Below are 14,477 nucleotides of genomic sequence, written 5' to 3'. Positions count from 1 at the left end.
CGGTAGAGAGGTGGCCTGCAGTCCTAACGGACCCAGGTTCGAATCCCGGCTGTGGCAGGGAACAGTTTAAGGATTTGAATTTCATTACATCAGGCTTTACTGATCTACCAGAAGACCCGCCGACATGTCGTAAAAATACCCCCGCTAATACCAATACACCAGTCCTGTATCAGACAGCCCTAGCATGTATTCAATATGGACGGTGGGTGTTAGCGCCGAAGTGGTGACATGTAGAGGTGTATGGAATGTAGGAGGACTGCTGGGTCTTGATAGCAGGCTGTAACGCCTATGCCCAGAGTCGGACACATAAAAAAAAAAAAAAAAAAAAAACTGCCTCCCTGTACTCGTCTACTTTTTCCATCTCAGTACTAATCTCTATCTCTGTTCCATTCCAAGTCTCTATCTATCTATATATCTTTCTCTTGTTCTCCTATCTTGTCAGTCTCAATATCTGTCTGTCTATACGTTTTAGCTGCTGAGTATGTCTGTCTGAACTAAGGCCTGTGTGTGTCTACCTGTATCTGCCCTTTTCTTGTGGTAATTTTGTGTTCCTAATGACTTATCTGACTATGTATGTGAATTTAAAACTCTCTCTCTCTCTCTCTCTCTCTCTCTCTCTCTCTCTCTCTCTCTCAATCTGATAGTTTTAAATTATGGATTGTAATATACATGAATGAAAAATAACCTGAATGCAGACATAAATATTTAAAAATTCTCAAAACATACGTGCACACACATACACACCCACACGCACCTTTTTCTCGAATACATAAACACACACACGCATAGATACACACACGCACGTACACACATTTACATACACACGCTAAATATAAATTTCCCCTTACATAAACACACACACATACACACGCACGTACACAGGCTAAATATATATTTTACGTTAGTTTCAAGTCATTATTATGAGTAAAGAGGCTGAGCTCATGTAGGGCAGACAAACATGGGGAAGGATGTTGGGGAGGGGCGGGGAAAGGAGGGAAGGGGAGGGAGGGGGAGGGGAGGGAAATAGAGGGTAGGGTATGGGGAGGAAAAAGGTTGAGATAGGGAAAGTGTGTAAAGAGGGAGGGGAAAGAGAGATGGCAGACGATGGAAAGAGAGGAGAGCAGGGGAAGAGACGGAAAAATAGGGGGACTGAGGGTTGGAAAGGGGAAGAGATAGGAGGAAACGATTATTGAGGGTACGGGAGAGGAAAATTTGTCGTGGAAAGATTCTAAGGAAGGGAAAGAGAAGTAATGGAAAGAAACCAGGGCACAAGCAGAGAGGACAGGACAGAAGAAGGGGAAGGGGGAAGAAGGTAGGGAAATGTAAGGGGAAGGATAGAATGAGCAGAGGAAGGGAAACCAGGAGAACAAAGGGGAAGAGTGATAAGTCTAGGGAGAAAGAGGCAGAACTGGGAAAAAAGGGCAAAAGGGAAACGAGAGAATAGGAATAGATGAGAAGGCTGAGGAAAGCAAGGGTATGATGAATGTAAAGGAGAAATTGGGGAGAGAGAGAGAGAGAGAGAGAGAGAAAAGGGGGTGGAGAGTTGACAAATAATGGTAGACAGTGGGAGTATGAGGAAGTAAAAGAAAAAAGGAGAAGAATATACAACAAAGAGACAGCAACGCCAAAAGGAAAGAAAAACAAGGAATAAAAGAGGGAGAGATGAAAGCGAGAAGCCGAGAGCGAGGACGTCAGTGAGAGGGAGAGAAAATACTGGAAAATAGTGGAGGGAAGCTATAAAGGAAAGGAAAATAAAAGGAAAGGCGGTAATGGAATAAAAAGTGAAAACGAGAGAGACGGAATGAACACACGTAGAGGGGAGAGATAGAGAGATGAAAGAACGTCAGATTGGAAAGCTATGGACAAATAGAGAGAGAGAGAGAGAGAGAGAGAGAGAGAGTAAAGATAATAAGAGAGAGAGAGAGAGAGAGAGAAAGTAAAGATAATAAAGTCATCGTCCAAACACCTTTCCTATTTGCTTCATTAGGACAGGTGAGAGCAATCACCAGAGATGGAAGGTATAGGGAGAGAGAGGACAGGAGAGGATAAGAGAGGAGAGGAGAGAGAAAGGAGGCGAAGAGAGGGCAAGAGAGAGAAGGGTGTGGGAGGGACGAGAGGTAAGGGGATGAAGGAGAGAGGAGGAAGAGGGGAAGGAGAGAGGTAGGAAAGGGAGAAGGAGAGGAGTAGGAGGAGTGGGAAACGACGAGGGGTAGGAAGAGAAAGAAATGAGGAAGAGGGGTAGGAGAGATGGGGAAAGAATAGAGGATATAGGAGGGATGGGGAATGAATTGGAGGGGAGAGGAAGGAGGAAGAGAAAATGGGAAGGGGAAGAAGAGAAGGGAATAGCTCACAGATGGGGAGTAATTATAAAGGTAGAGACGAATGGGGAATGAGAGAGAGAGAGAGAGAGAGAGAGCAGGGTACACAGTGAAAATAACAATGCCACCATGACCCTGATCACTCCTCGAATCGAACCCTTGGTCAGCTCAGTCAGGAAGTCTGGATGCCGTCCTGTGATCACCTTCCCTCTCTCTCTCTCTCTCTCTCTCTGAATATATATATATATATATATATATATATATATATATATATATATATATATATATATATGTTTCTATAGCTTTAAAATTCTTCCTAATTACTTATCTTTTCGACTCGTGAACATGCACTCCTCTCCCCCCCTTCCCCTCCCCCTCTCTCTCTTTCTCTTTCTCGATTCTTTCCACTCAGATTCCGTCCCACTCTCGTTTTTAACTTTTCTCAAAATACTTCCCAATCTCTCTGTCTCTCTCTGTCTCCCTCCCTCTCTCTCTCTCTCTCTCTCTCTCTCTCTCTCTCTCTCTCTCTCTCTCTCTCTCTCGGGGAGAGGGGGGGAGAGGAGTGTACCATACTGTCGCTGACCGTTCTCTTGTTTCTCTGTTTTCATTTTCAGCTCTCGGGGTATTTACGAAGAGTCAGGGAATTACTGGATTATAGTTGTTGCTTTGCATTTACAATATTACATTTTGATTATCTTCGTGTAAATTTTCTTTGTGTAAATCGTAAATTACTTGTAGGGAGATACATGTGAGGGAAATGTAAATGTGGCTTCCTTTTCTCCATTGCATATGTAAATGAACTGATTATTTTTCTTTTCCTAGGCAGAAGATATTAATTTTACCATAGGGGAGACTTTTAGTGGATACATAAGGCTAAATCGAATTACTCCACTACATTATCTTCTCTCCTAAGTGGCACAATATCCTCTGGTGACAGGAAGAGTGAACTGAATGAGATGCTATTATGGTGAAGGGGTTAAAATATCTTACCATTAACTCTCTGTACATTTCCGGCGTCCCTTAATCTTTTTAGTTCGATGACGTCTCATATATTCTCTTGTTCTTATATCCATACGATTTTTAGGACAAACATTTGGAACTTAAAGTGCTGGCTACCTCCTTAAGATGCTAGATACCTCCTTAAGATGTTGGCTACCTCCTTAAGATGTTGGCTACCTCCTTAAGATGTTGGCTACCTCCTTAAGATGTTGGCTCCCTCCTTAAGATGCTGGCTACCTCCTTAAGATGTTGGCTACCTCCTTAAGATGCTGGCTACCTACTTAAGATACTGGCAACCTCCTTAAATGCTAACCCCTTAAGATGCTAGATACCTCCTTAAGATGCTAGATACCTCCTGAAGATGCTAGATACCTCCTTGAGATGCTAGATACCTCCTTAAGATGCTGGCTACCTCCTTAAGATGCTGGCTACCTCCTTAAGACGCTAGATACCTCCTGAAGATGCTAGATACCTCCTTGAGATGCTAGATACCTCCTTAAGATGCTGGCTACCTCCTTAAGATGCTAGATACCTCCTTAAGATGCTGGCTACCTCCTTAAGATGCTAGATACCTCCTACATCAACACATCTACTACTAGATGCCACTCCCTAAGCTTAATAAATCTTCCTGCCAGTAGCGTCAATAAACCCATTAAATTATATAACACAAGTCCTCAAAAGAAAAACAAACTTGATTCAATTAAGAACTATTCAAATTTCGTGGCTTTCTTTTTCTCCTTTTTTTCTTATATGCTGTTATCACTTCAACACGGTGATGTAATTTTTATTTGAACTGAATCGAGAGAGAGAGAGAGAGAGAGAGAGAGAGAGAGAGAGAACGGATTAAGAGGGAGAACTATTTTTCGCGTTGACGTGCGTGAACTAGACAAATACACACCATGATTCCAATAGCCGGATATAGCTGTCTCCGTAAGGCACTCTTTATTTCCCCTAGTCATCGGAAACATACAGAACGTGTGTGTGTGTGTGTGTGTGTGTGTGTGTGTGTGTGTGTGTGTGTGTGTGTGTGTGTGTGTGTGTGTGTGTGTGTGTGTAGCTCTTCTAACCAGACGTGGCGAGGTGGTAATCCGCTTTAAGCTCACCCGAATCTCCGTCCGGCTCTGCACTACAGTATTTCAGATGGCTTTATATAATATCTCTGTAGCTCTAAATACATATAAAACATGGTAATACATTTAACTCACTAAGCAAGCACGTGGTTCATGTTTTAATATCTAACGGGTCTATATTTCACACACACACACACACACACACACACACACACACACATATGCTAGACAGACAGATAGAGATAGACATACTGTTTTTCACACACACACAGGTCTTTTTATGCTCTAGACAGACTTTCGAGACCTTTATCCCTACTTATTAACGTCCACTCCTACACTATCTCATGCACGGACAAATTCAGAACGTATGCAAGCTCTGTGTAGGGCAGCGGTAAGAATGGATGATCATAAACAACATTACGGAATCTGTGAAAATCTACACGAAGATTAAGCATGTTCCCCCTTGCGCTTCTGTTTATTTATGTACTCTAAAATTCCCAAGCTATCCACACTGTTAAATTACAACGTCTTAACAAAGTGTGCGAGGCGTGGAAGGGTTTATGCTTAGAATTTTTGCAAAGGAGGGGAGATTAGTGTATGCTCGTACTGGTGGTGGTGGTGGTGGTGGTGGTGGTGGTGGTGGTGATGGTGGTGTTGAAAGCATGGGGAATGTGGTGGTGGTGTAGAAAGGATGGGGAGTGTGGTGGTGATGTCGAAAGGATGGGGAGGGTGGTGGTGGCGGTGATGTAAAATGGATGGGAAGTGTGTGAATGAATGAGTGTACTGTGTGGTGCTTAGATGGTGAGCGTGTGCTTGGATATGATTTAGTATTTGCATTTTTAGAGGCAAACGCACACACACACACACACACACACACACACACACACACACACACACACACACACACACGAGAAAAGAAACTGAGAACACAAACATACCGTCACAATATTTTTTTTTTTTTACAAAGTTGAGTCATGGTACATCCTCAGGGTACAGTACACAAGTTACATCCAACACTAAATTTAGTTGGGTAAATAACCATGAGTAAGAAGTAAGTTAATTTCCTTCCCCCTGATGAACCTCTTAATTGACTGTCGCTCAAGGGAAAATAACAGACCCGCGTCGCAGTGAGGAAACTAATCACACACACACACACACACACACACACACACACACACACACACACAACGTAACACTCTGATATTTTCCTTTTAAGTGAGGACTCCCGATAGAGTACCATAAGAATATATTTGCAGGCACAGAAATAAAAATAACAATGTGGCGGATAAGGGAAGATGGGAACCAGGTGGTAGAATGATGAAAATCTGACCGAAAGGACGCGAGGTTAACCACAGACTGGGACAGGGACCAATGTGGGGATCAGAATTTCGTTAAGGCAGACATTACCTGGTCTTACACAGGACCCACCGACCTGTCATAAAAACACTCCCAGTATTACCATGAAAAGACCTTCACAATTTTCCAGTGTAGAGAGTTCGAAATTACTAGCTAGGTGGTGGTGTGTGTGTGTGTGTGTGTGTGTGTGTGTGTGTGTGTGTGTGTGTGTGTGTGTGTGTGTGTGTGTGTGTGTGTGTGTGTGTGTGTGTGTGTGTGTGTGTGTGCCAACTGTTACGCCCAGGAGGTCTACTGGGTTTCAGTGAACGGACATTTAAATAGAATGCAGGTTTATTGGCAAAGCGAATGAGAGAGAATAATCTACGAGTGACTCAAGTTCATATACACAAATAATGGTGTGTATTTTTATGCTTATTTATTTATTAATTTTTGTAGAGACTTTCCAATAGTGTCTGGGGGAACTGTAATGCTTGTAAATGAGTATGTTGTTCGCGTACATATTAATCACTATATAAAGTGTGTGTGTGTGTGTGTGTGTGTGTGTGTGTGTGTGTGTGTGTGTGTGTGTGTGTGTGTGTGTGTGTGTGTGTGTGTGTGTGTGTGTGTGTGTGTGTGTGCATTTTAGATCTGGACTGGATCAGGGTAGAATTGTTTGTGTGTGTAGATATATGTATGTTTACGTGTGTATGTATGTGTGAGAGAGACGTGGAGTGAGTCAGTGTGTAAATGTTAATGCCTGTGTGTGTGTGTGTGTGTGTGTGTGTGTGTGTGTGTGTGTGTGTGTGTGTGTGTGTGTGTGTGTGTGTGTGTGTGTGTGTGTGTGTGTTGGCAAGGCAGGTGTGTACATCTGGCACGTGACGTCACTTAATAAAACAGCTTCTTGTGGTCTTGTTCTGACGGCTCCATTACTCTCTTCTCTTTTCCATTCTCTCCTTCTCTCTCTTCGCTTCTCCCCTTCTCTCTCTTCTCCTTTTCCTTCTCTCCTTCTCTCTCTCTTATCTCAGTTTATCTCTCTACACATTTCTCTAATATCCCTCCCCTTGCCTTTTCCCTCTCCTCTCTTCCCTCCATTTACTTTTGTTTCTATGTTCTCTTTTGATTTTCCTTTTCGCCTCCCTGCTACTCTTCTCCTTTTCTCTCTCTCTCTCTCTCTCTCTCTCTCTCTCTCTCTCTCTCTCTCTCTTCTCTCCGCTCTCCTCTCGCCATCCTATGCTCTCTTCCAACTTATCTCTTTTCTCGCCCTTTCACTTCTATCTCCGTTCCTCTCACCTTATCTCTTTTCTCGCCTTTTCATTTCTGTCTACGTTCCCCTCTCCTCTCATCTTTTCCTCTTATTTTCTCGTTCCCTCTTCTCTTGTCCTTCCTACCTTCCCATCCTTCTTGTATTTTCACTTCCCTTCTTTCCTTGTATTCCTCTATTTTCCTCTTTCCTCTTCCTTTATCTAACCTCTCGTCTATTCCCTTCCTTTTCTATTATTTTTGTTTCTCCAGTCATTCTCACCGTCTCTCTGCCTCTCCTCAGGTCTTCTCCCTCCATCCTTCCACTCCACCCCATCCCTCCCCTCCTTGCCCCTCTTCCCCCACCAAGGTCGCCGGACAACCTTGAGAGCCCAAACGTATCTTGTTTCGGGAACCCACAAGTTTTTCACCTCCCCTCTCGCCCCCTCCCTCCCCCCCTTTGTACTAACATTGAGGGCACGTCACAAATTATCAGGGGGCGTGTAAGTAGGTCGAGGGGGGCGTGGGGGTGGGAGGAGGGGGAAGGAGGAAGGGCAAGGGAGGAGAGAGGGAAGGCGGCTGAAGGGAGGTGGGGGGAAGATGGGGAAACAAGAGGATGGGAGGACGGGGGGAGTAGGGGTAAGAGATTTGGGGTTCGGGAGGGAGACTAATGAGTTTGGGAGGATGTGGTGGTGGTGTGTAAATGTGTGTGTGTGTGTGTGTGTGTGTGTGTGTGTGTGTGTGTGTGTGTGTGTGTGTGTGTGAGAGAGAGAGAGAGAGAGAGAGAGAGAGACTTTGTTACCCTTTAATTCATGGGGTTTTCCTCACCACACCATCATTTAACAGCTAAGAAAGTAAAATCATTAAGAATTATCGCCATATTAAAGGAGTTACTCGTGGCCTTTACAGCACAAATGTAACACTATGGGCGGTATTTTAATACAGTTAGAATGCTTCCTAACACCTTTTCCTTATCGATTTATTTCTGATTCTACTCCGCTACTCTATTCTTGTGTGTTATTCATGCAATCTATGTCGATATTGAAAAGACAAGCACACCAGAGATATTAATGAGTAGTTTGGAAAATAAATCGTTAAGGAAGAGGTGTTAGGGAGCCTCCTTACCCACCGAGAATAAGGGCCTAAGACGCAATCACAACAACGACGGTGTAGGGAACCTGTGAGACGACCCCACACAGGCAGTTTCTTACATGAGGTCGACGGGTCTGCTTGGCCAGGCTTGACTATGGTTGGGCAAAAACCACGACCCCCTAGGATCATAGTGGCTCCCTCTAGAGTTTGCAGATAAAATCCTTTGACGTTACCCGAATGAAATTGGTTTAATATCTTCACCGTAAAAAGAGAGAGAGAGAGAGAGGGAGGGAGGGAGGGAGGGAGGGAGGGAGGGAGGGAGGGAGGGAGGGAGAGAGAGAGAGAGAGAGAGAGAGAAAACAAAAGGAAAGAACGAAATGTTAGTTTAATATCTTTATCGTACTAAAAAAAATATGTGAAAGTGGAGAGAAGTACGAGATCATCCTAAACATGAATGGGAAAATTTTTAAAGTATGTGAGGGGAGAAATGTTAGTGTGCATGAGGTGTGAGTAAATAGAGTGAGTGGAGGTGAAGTAATGATATAGTGGGCTCGGGGAGGGCGAGTGTCTGTGTTGTGGTGGCTGTGACAGTGTGGTGATGAGATCGAAATAGCCGGGTCTATACTTGGACCAACCTAGAGCTGTGTCCTTTACCTATCACCCTACAAGGCATGGGGGACGGGGGGAGGGGAGCGAGATCAAGAGGGGGAGAAGGTGGAGATGTAGTGAGGAGGAGGAGGGGAGAAGGGAGGAGGGAAAAGAGAGAAGGGAGAGGGATGAAGATAATGATGAGGGATAGGAGATGCTGCGAGGGGAAAACAAATGATGAGAGAGGGGGAGAAGAAAAGGGGAGAGAAGGGGGAGGGGAAAGATGTAAAGGGGAAAGGGGAAAGGTGAGAGAGGCAAACATGAAGGGAAGATGCACGAGGGAGGGGAACAGAAAAGGGGAAGGGGGAAGAGAAGATGGATGGAGGTGATGGTATGGGAGAGAGGGGCTGAGGAGACAGGAGGAGAGATATTGAAGAGCAAGAGGAAGAATGAGACAGGAGAAGAATTAAGGGAGAGAGATGGATGGAGGTGGTAGGGAGAAAGAATGGAGTTAAGGGTAGGGGGGAATGAGGAAGGATTTGGGAGGGAAGAAATTATAACTGAGAGAGAGAGAGAGTAGTTAGTGATGAGAGGGTCTAAGAGAGAAACTGCATGTGAATCGAAATGAACAAAGTGGAGGTGACATGAACAAAGTAAAAGGCAAATAGTATGGAGAAAACACACGGTAAGAAAAGGTCCTGCAATAAAAAGGAACTTGTAAAAGAATAACAAAAAAGAACGCTTATACTAGTAATTATTAACAACATAATTTCACGTATTAATTGAAAACCCTAAATCAAATGTTGTGTCGTGATTAAAAAAAAAAAAAAAAAGGATAAATGATTTCTTAACGTTAATTGCCGAGACTGCAAACACATATTAAAATACCATGATAAAAATGTGTATATAAGCCCATAAATACTATGTATATATATATTTTTTCTGTATTAAAGTACAAATGTGTGTGTCATTCTAACAGCGATGTATAAATCTGTACTGGAAAAAAAAATGTTTAAAAATCCTGCTCTGTATACACTGCAGTTTGAGAGTCCTGTGTTAGTTGTTTTGTTTGTTCATTGTGTTTCGTTTACTGTGCATCTCATAACGACTCTGATTTCATTGTTTTTGTTCGCCCTCCGCTTTAGCATTCACCTTTCCATTATTCCTCTGTAGTACCTCCTTAGTCTTCTCCCTGCATCATTCCTACCCTCCTTCTCCAAGCGCCCCTCCTCTCTCCACTTCCTCCCCATCTCCCTTTCCCTCTCTCTCCTCTTTCCCTCCCCCTTTTCTCCTTTCAACCCCTTCCAAGTCCCCCCCATTCATTTTTCTTTCACTTCCCAAACATTTTCCTCCTTCTCCCACTTCCTGACCCCCTCCATTTTCTCCCACGTTCCTCCCTTTCCTCACTGCATCTCCACCCTAATTCCCCGTCCTTCTCCAACCCCCACCTGCTCCCTTTGCTATGCCTTGCTGTATGACTGTATTAGATGTAAGGCTATGGTTCTGCCTTGTATGTATACTTGATTATGTATTTCCTAGTTCAACCCTCTCAGTGCTGAAACTCTAGTTGAATAAAATCGTCTGTGTCAAAATAAACCCATAATTGAAGTCCAGCACTCAGAGGGTTTGGTGTAATGTTTGTAGTATGTATATTAGCTTCAGTTTGTGTATTCTAGATTAAATAGGTGTATCTATAGCTATTAAGGAAGCTCCAAAAATTAGTGTATTTCTAATAAATACTATAATCTACCTTGAATATATTATGAAATTTTTGGACGCTTCTGTATAATATTTTAGCCTACTGTTGTTGTATTTTTTATTGCTAGAATACAGTAGCGTTGGCAGTAGTGTTGCAGTGGTTGAATGGTCACTGTATTTGTTTAGATTTCATTAGTACCAGTAGGCCTGCTTTAATGTATTTATTTTAGTTACCCCCTCTTGCCCCTTCTTCATTTATTCTTATTGTGCTTTTCTTCTCCCTTTACTCCCTTTTCTTTCCTTCGTGCCTTCCCTTCTTCTGTCTTTTCTCTTCTCTCCTTTTATATTTCTTCTCCTCACTTACCTCCTCTCTCCCCTCGTCCTTTCTCTCCTGTCTTCCTTGCTCTCCACTTTTCTATTTCTTATTCTCCCTTCTCTCCTCCTTTACCCTTTTCTGTCATCTTTTTTTTCTTCTGTTCTTTTCTTATTTGTCTACACTTTGCCTCCCCCTTCCCCATCTCTCACATTTTCCTTCCTTTACTACATATCCCTGTGCTCTTCCTCTCGCTCACGTTCTTCCTCCTCCTATCTTTTCCACTCTCCCTTTCCTCCTGCACGTCTTCTCTAATGTTTTCCTCTTACCCTTTTCCATTTCCACTTTTCTTCCTTCTCCCATTTCTCCTCACGCGCCTCTTCCTCAACATTTCCTCCCCTTTTTTATCTCCCAACGTCTAATATTTTTCCCCTACCCCCATCTGTCTCATGCACACTTTCCTATCTTCTCTTTATATTTCTCCACTTCTACTTTCTCTTCCTCCTCACGTTACTATTCTGCCTCTTCTCTGTTCGCTTCTCCTCTTTTCCTCTTCTTTCTCTCCACTTCTTCCTTCTTCTCATCCTTTTCTCTCTCTCCCCTCATTTCCTTCTGTCTTTCTTCTCCTTATTTTACGCCTCACGCTCCATTTCTGCCTTATCTCTTGTCCTTCTCTTTCCTCCCTCTCCACCACCTTCTCTTCTCTCTTCTTTTTCTCCACTCTCTTCCTCTTTTCGTTGTGCCACTCCACTTTACCTCATGCTCATCCGCCTCTTTCTCTCTCTCCATCTCTTCTTTTCTCTTCCTATCTCCATCTCTTCTCTTTTCCTTTTTTTGCTATGCTCTCGCCTCTATCTACCTCCTTTTTCTTTCCCTCTTTCTTTTTCCTCCTCCTTCCCTCCCCTCCATCCACTTCACTTCCCTCTCCTCCTCCTCCCTCCAACAGCCCTCCAAGACCTGGGCCTGGACGAGTCGACCCTCCTCAGCGAGATCGAACAGATACTCGGGGTCGGGTCCCTCACCTCCAAGCCTCGTACTTATCCCGAAGCCCCGACCGCAACCTCCATCACCCGTTCGCCGGAAAAGTTCGAGAGGCCGGTTAAGCTGGAAAAGCCGGGGCCGGGGAGACAGAAGCCGGATGCGGAGAGACTGTGGAGGGAAAAGTCGGATGCGGAGAGACAGAGAAGAGAAAAGCCGGCCGTCCCCGAGAGAGATTCGAGCAGAGGTGAAGCAGCAGGAGTTGTGTTTTGTTGGGGAGACTCGTTTTCTTGGCTAACACCTGTGTACTTTTTTTCGCCATTAACCAAAGCCGGAACTAATAATAAATCTGTCTGTCTATATTGCCTTTACACCTTCAGTACGATGACGCCTTTTTTAATTTCTTCCTGCTGTCTCCAAAGGATTTCATTCTGCTTAGGAGGGACTTTCCAAACTGGATGGACTATTTATGATATTCAATACCTCTTCCAATACCATGGGTCTTTCCTAAGCTGAATAAAATCGTCTGGAGATAGTAAGAAGAAATTAAATGAAGACCATCGCTAAAAATTCTTTCCCGACTCCTATTTCACAACTTACAATATCCAAACGGTAAAAATGTATATACGAATTATTCAACCCAAAAATAATCGGCCAAAATAATATTAAAAGTTTATTCCTGTGGTGTAAGCAGAGTTCCCAATTAACCCAGTGTGTCGTGCGCTGTATCTCCTGCTTCTTACCGTGTTTTGCTTGGGGAACTGTACTAACCAGGGATTAATCTTGGGAAATCCTAAGTGAAAGTAAGTGTGAGCTGTGTCCCCAGTGCCACCGCCAGACTCTGAAGCTATTGAATCATACCCCAGAATTCTTTGTCTCTCCCCGCTCTTCGTATTTTCCTAGTCTTTAACTCAAACTACCTACCTTTCTTTCCTCTTCCTCACTCCCTCTTTTACCCATTTTCCTGTCCTCAAACTTTATCCATTTTTTTTTTAGCCTCATATATCTGCAGTTTTATCCCACCCTTGTACTTTTATCCATTTTCCCATCCCCGTCAACTGATTCTTTTTTTTTTTTTGCCACATATTTATTATCCATTATTTCAAGCCTTTCTTTCGTCCGCATCGATGCTGGTTCTCCTGTTGTCTGCAAATGTAAAAGTTCAGCATTTTCTATTTCTTGCAAGTTCTCTCTCAGCGAAATCATCTACTCTTTCATCGATATCTCAAGTTATTATTAGTCGAACCTCATCCTAAATCTGTCCAGTGACTCCCCAAACTTCCCCATTACCCCGGAAGACTACAAGACATCTTCCCGTCCCCCAGTAAGCTTCTTCTCAGTGCCAACCAATCTCTGGCTAATCCCTTCCCAGTATCACAGGCTATTCTGTCTTATACCACAATGCCGTACTTCCCCACCTCATTCCCGGAATTTCTCTTCTTCTTACCCTTTTCTAAATTCACGGATTTTTCTGCCCATCCTTCACTGCATTATCCTATCTCCTCTACCGAATCCTACTTTTTCCGTTGCTCCCTATTCTCTCCACTCTCCCCACCTCGTCCCCTCTCTTCTTCATGCCCCCATTTCCCCTACTTCTCTCTCCCCTACGTCCTCCCGCCCCCACCTCGTTCCCTCCCCCCCCTGCTTTCACCCCACTCCTCCGCCTTCACCCCAACGCCCCAGACTTAATCTAATCCATTTTTCCCAGCCACTTCCCCAGAATTTCTCCATCGAACTTCCATCCCCCATGCTGCATTCCCGTCCCCACCCTACCTTCACCTTCCCCATCCTACCTTACCTTCCTCATCCAACCTCTCTTTCTACAATCTATGTCCTTTCCTTTATTTCACATTTTTTTCATACGGATTTGCGAATTTTCCCTTTTAATCCTCCAGAAAAATAAATGCGATATGAGGGTTTTCCTTTCTAATACTTCGGATTTGCATACGCGGCCTTCAGGGAGACACTTTATACCGTATTTACATAAACACCCAAATAGCCTTTAATATTAAAACACACACACACACACACACACACACACATCCCCCTACATACGGTACACATTTCCTGCAACACACATTCTCCCCTCCCACACAAACACACTTCCAGCAGCATAAAGCGCCTCTTACACACACACACACACACACACACACACACACACACACACACACACACACACACACACACACACACACCTTCCCTTCCCTACTGATCTTTAGTGGTGATGTGATGTGATGTGACGAAATAATAATAATAACTGACCGCTGCTTGTGCCTGCGCTTCGTCCATTCGTCCAGCATGCAACAACAATGGATGGAAATGGACCAATAAAACTATATAATCCAAACAATGTCATAGTCTTTTTTTATTTTTTATTTTTTATTTGGCGCTACGCATCTGCAACATATATTTCCCTCCCCCGCTTTGGCCTATCGTTCGCTATTTTTTAACGTGTGTAGATATTTTCCTCATTTTTTTTTTCCTATATCTGAATTTCTTTTTCGTCCTATCCAATGCAATCTGGGTATGGCGGACTGTGAGATTTTATTCATATTAATATTTCTGGCTTATTTTTTTGTGCTCGTATTTTCAGGGATGTGCACTGTTGTCCGTATTTTTTTTTTTCCAGGATAATAGCGGATGCACTTTGTGGTGGGTAGTGACATGGTATTTTTCTATTACCGCTATTATTACTGTTTTCATTATTCATATTTTTACCATTGCTATCAACACTACCATTCCATTTCTGCTATTACGTGCGGTTATTTTGGTAGTCTCCTATTACTACTGGTATTTTTTACGATAGTTATCAACGCTCATTCTACCTTAACATTACTTGGTGTTACT

At 43.4% G+C, this 14,477-nt stretch overlaps 1 protein-coding gene across 1 annotated transcript in view; it reads left to right on the top strand.

Moving 5' to 3' along the window:
• LOC145393546 (uncharacterized) overlaps positions 1–12,533 on the top strand; it is a 356,676-nt gene extending 344,143 nt beyond the window's left edge. The window contains exons 8-9 of the mRNA XM_080267697.1: positions 11,599–11,877; positions 12,457–12,533. Of these exons, the coding sequence (XP_080123823.1) occupies positions 11,599–11,877; positions 12,457–12,533 (356 nt within the window). The remainder of the gene's footprint in view (positions 1–11,598; positions 11,878–12,456) is intronic.
• Positions 12,534–14,477: the final 1,944 nt, after the last annotated feature.

Source organism: Coenobita brevimanus, chromosome 24 (genome assembly GCF_032717465.1).
Source record: "Coenobita brevimanus isolate Jiangsu-jjx chromosome 24, ASM3271746v2, whole genome shotgun sequence".
Classification (NCBI taxonomy): domain Eukaryota; kingdom Metazoa; phylum Arthropoda; class Malacostraca; order Decapoda; family Coenobitidae; genus Coenobita; species Coenobita brevimanus.
This window is presented reverse-complemented; position numbering and strand designations above follow the sequence as displayed.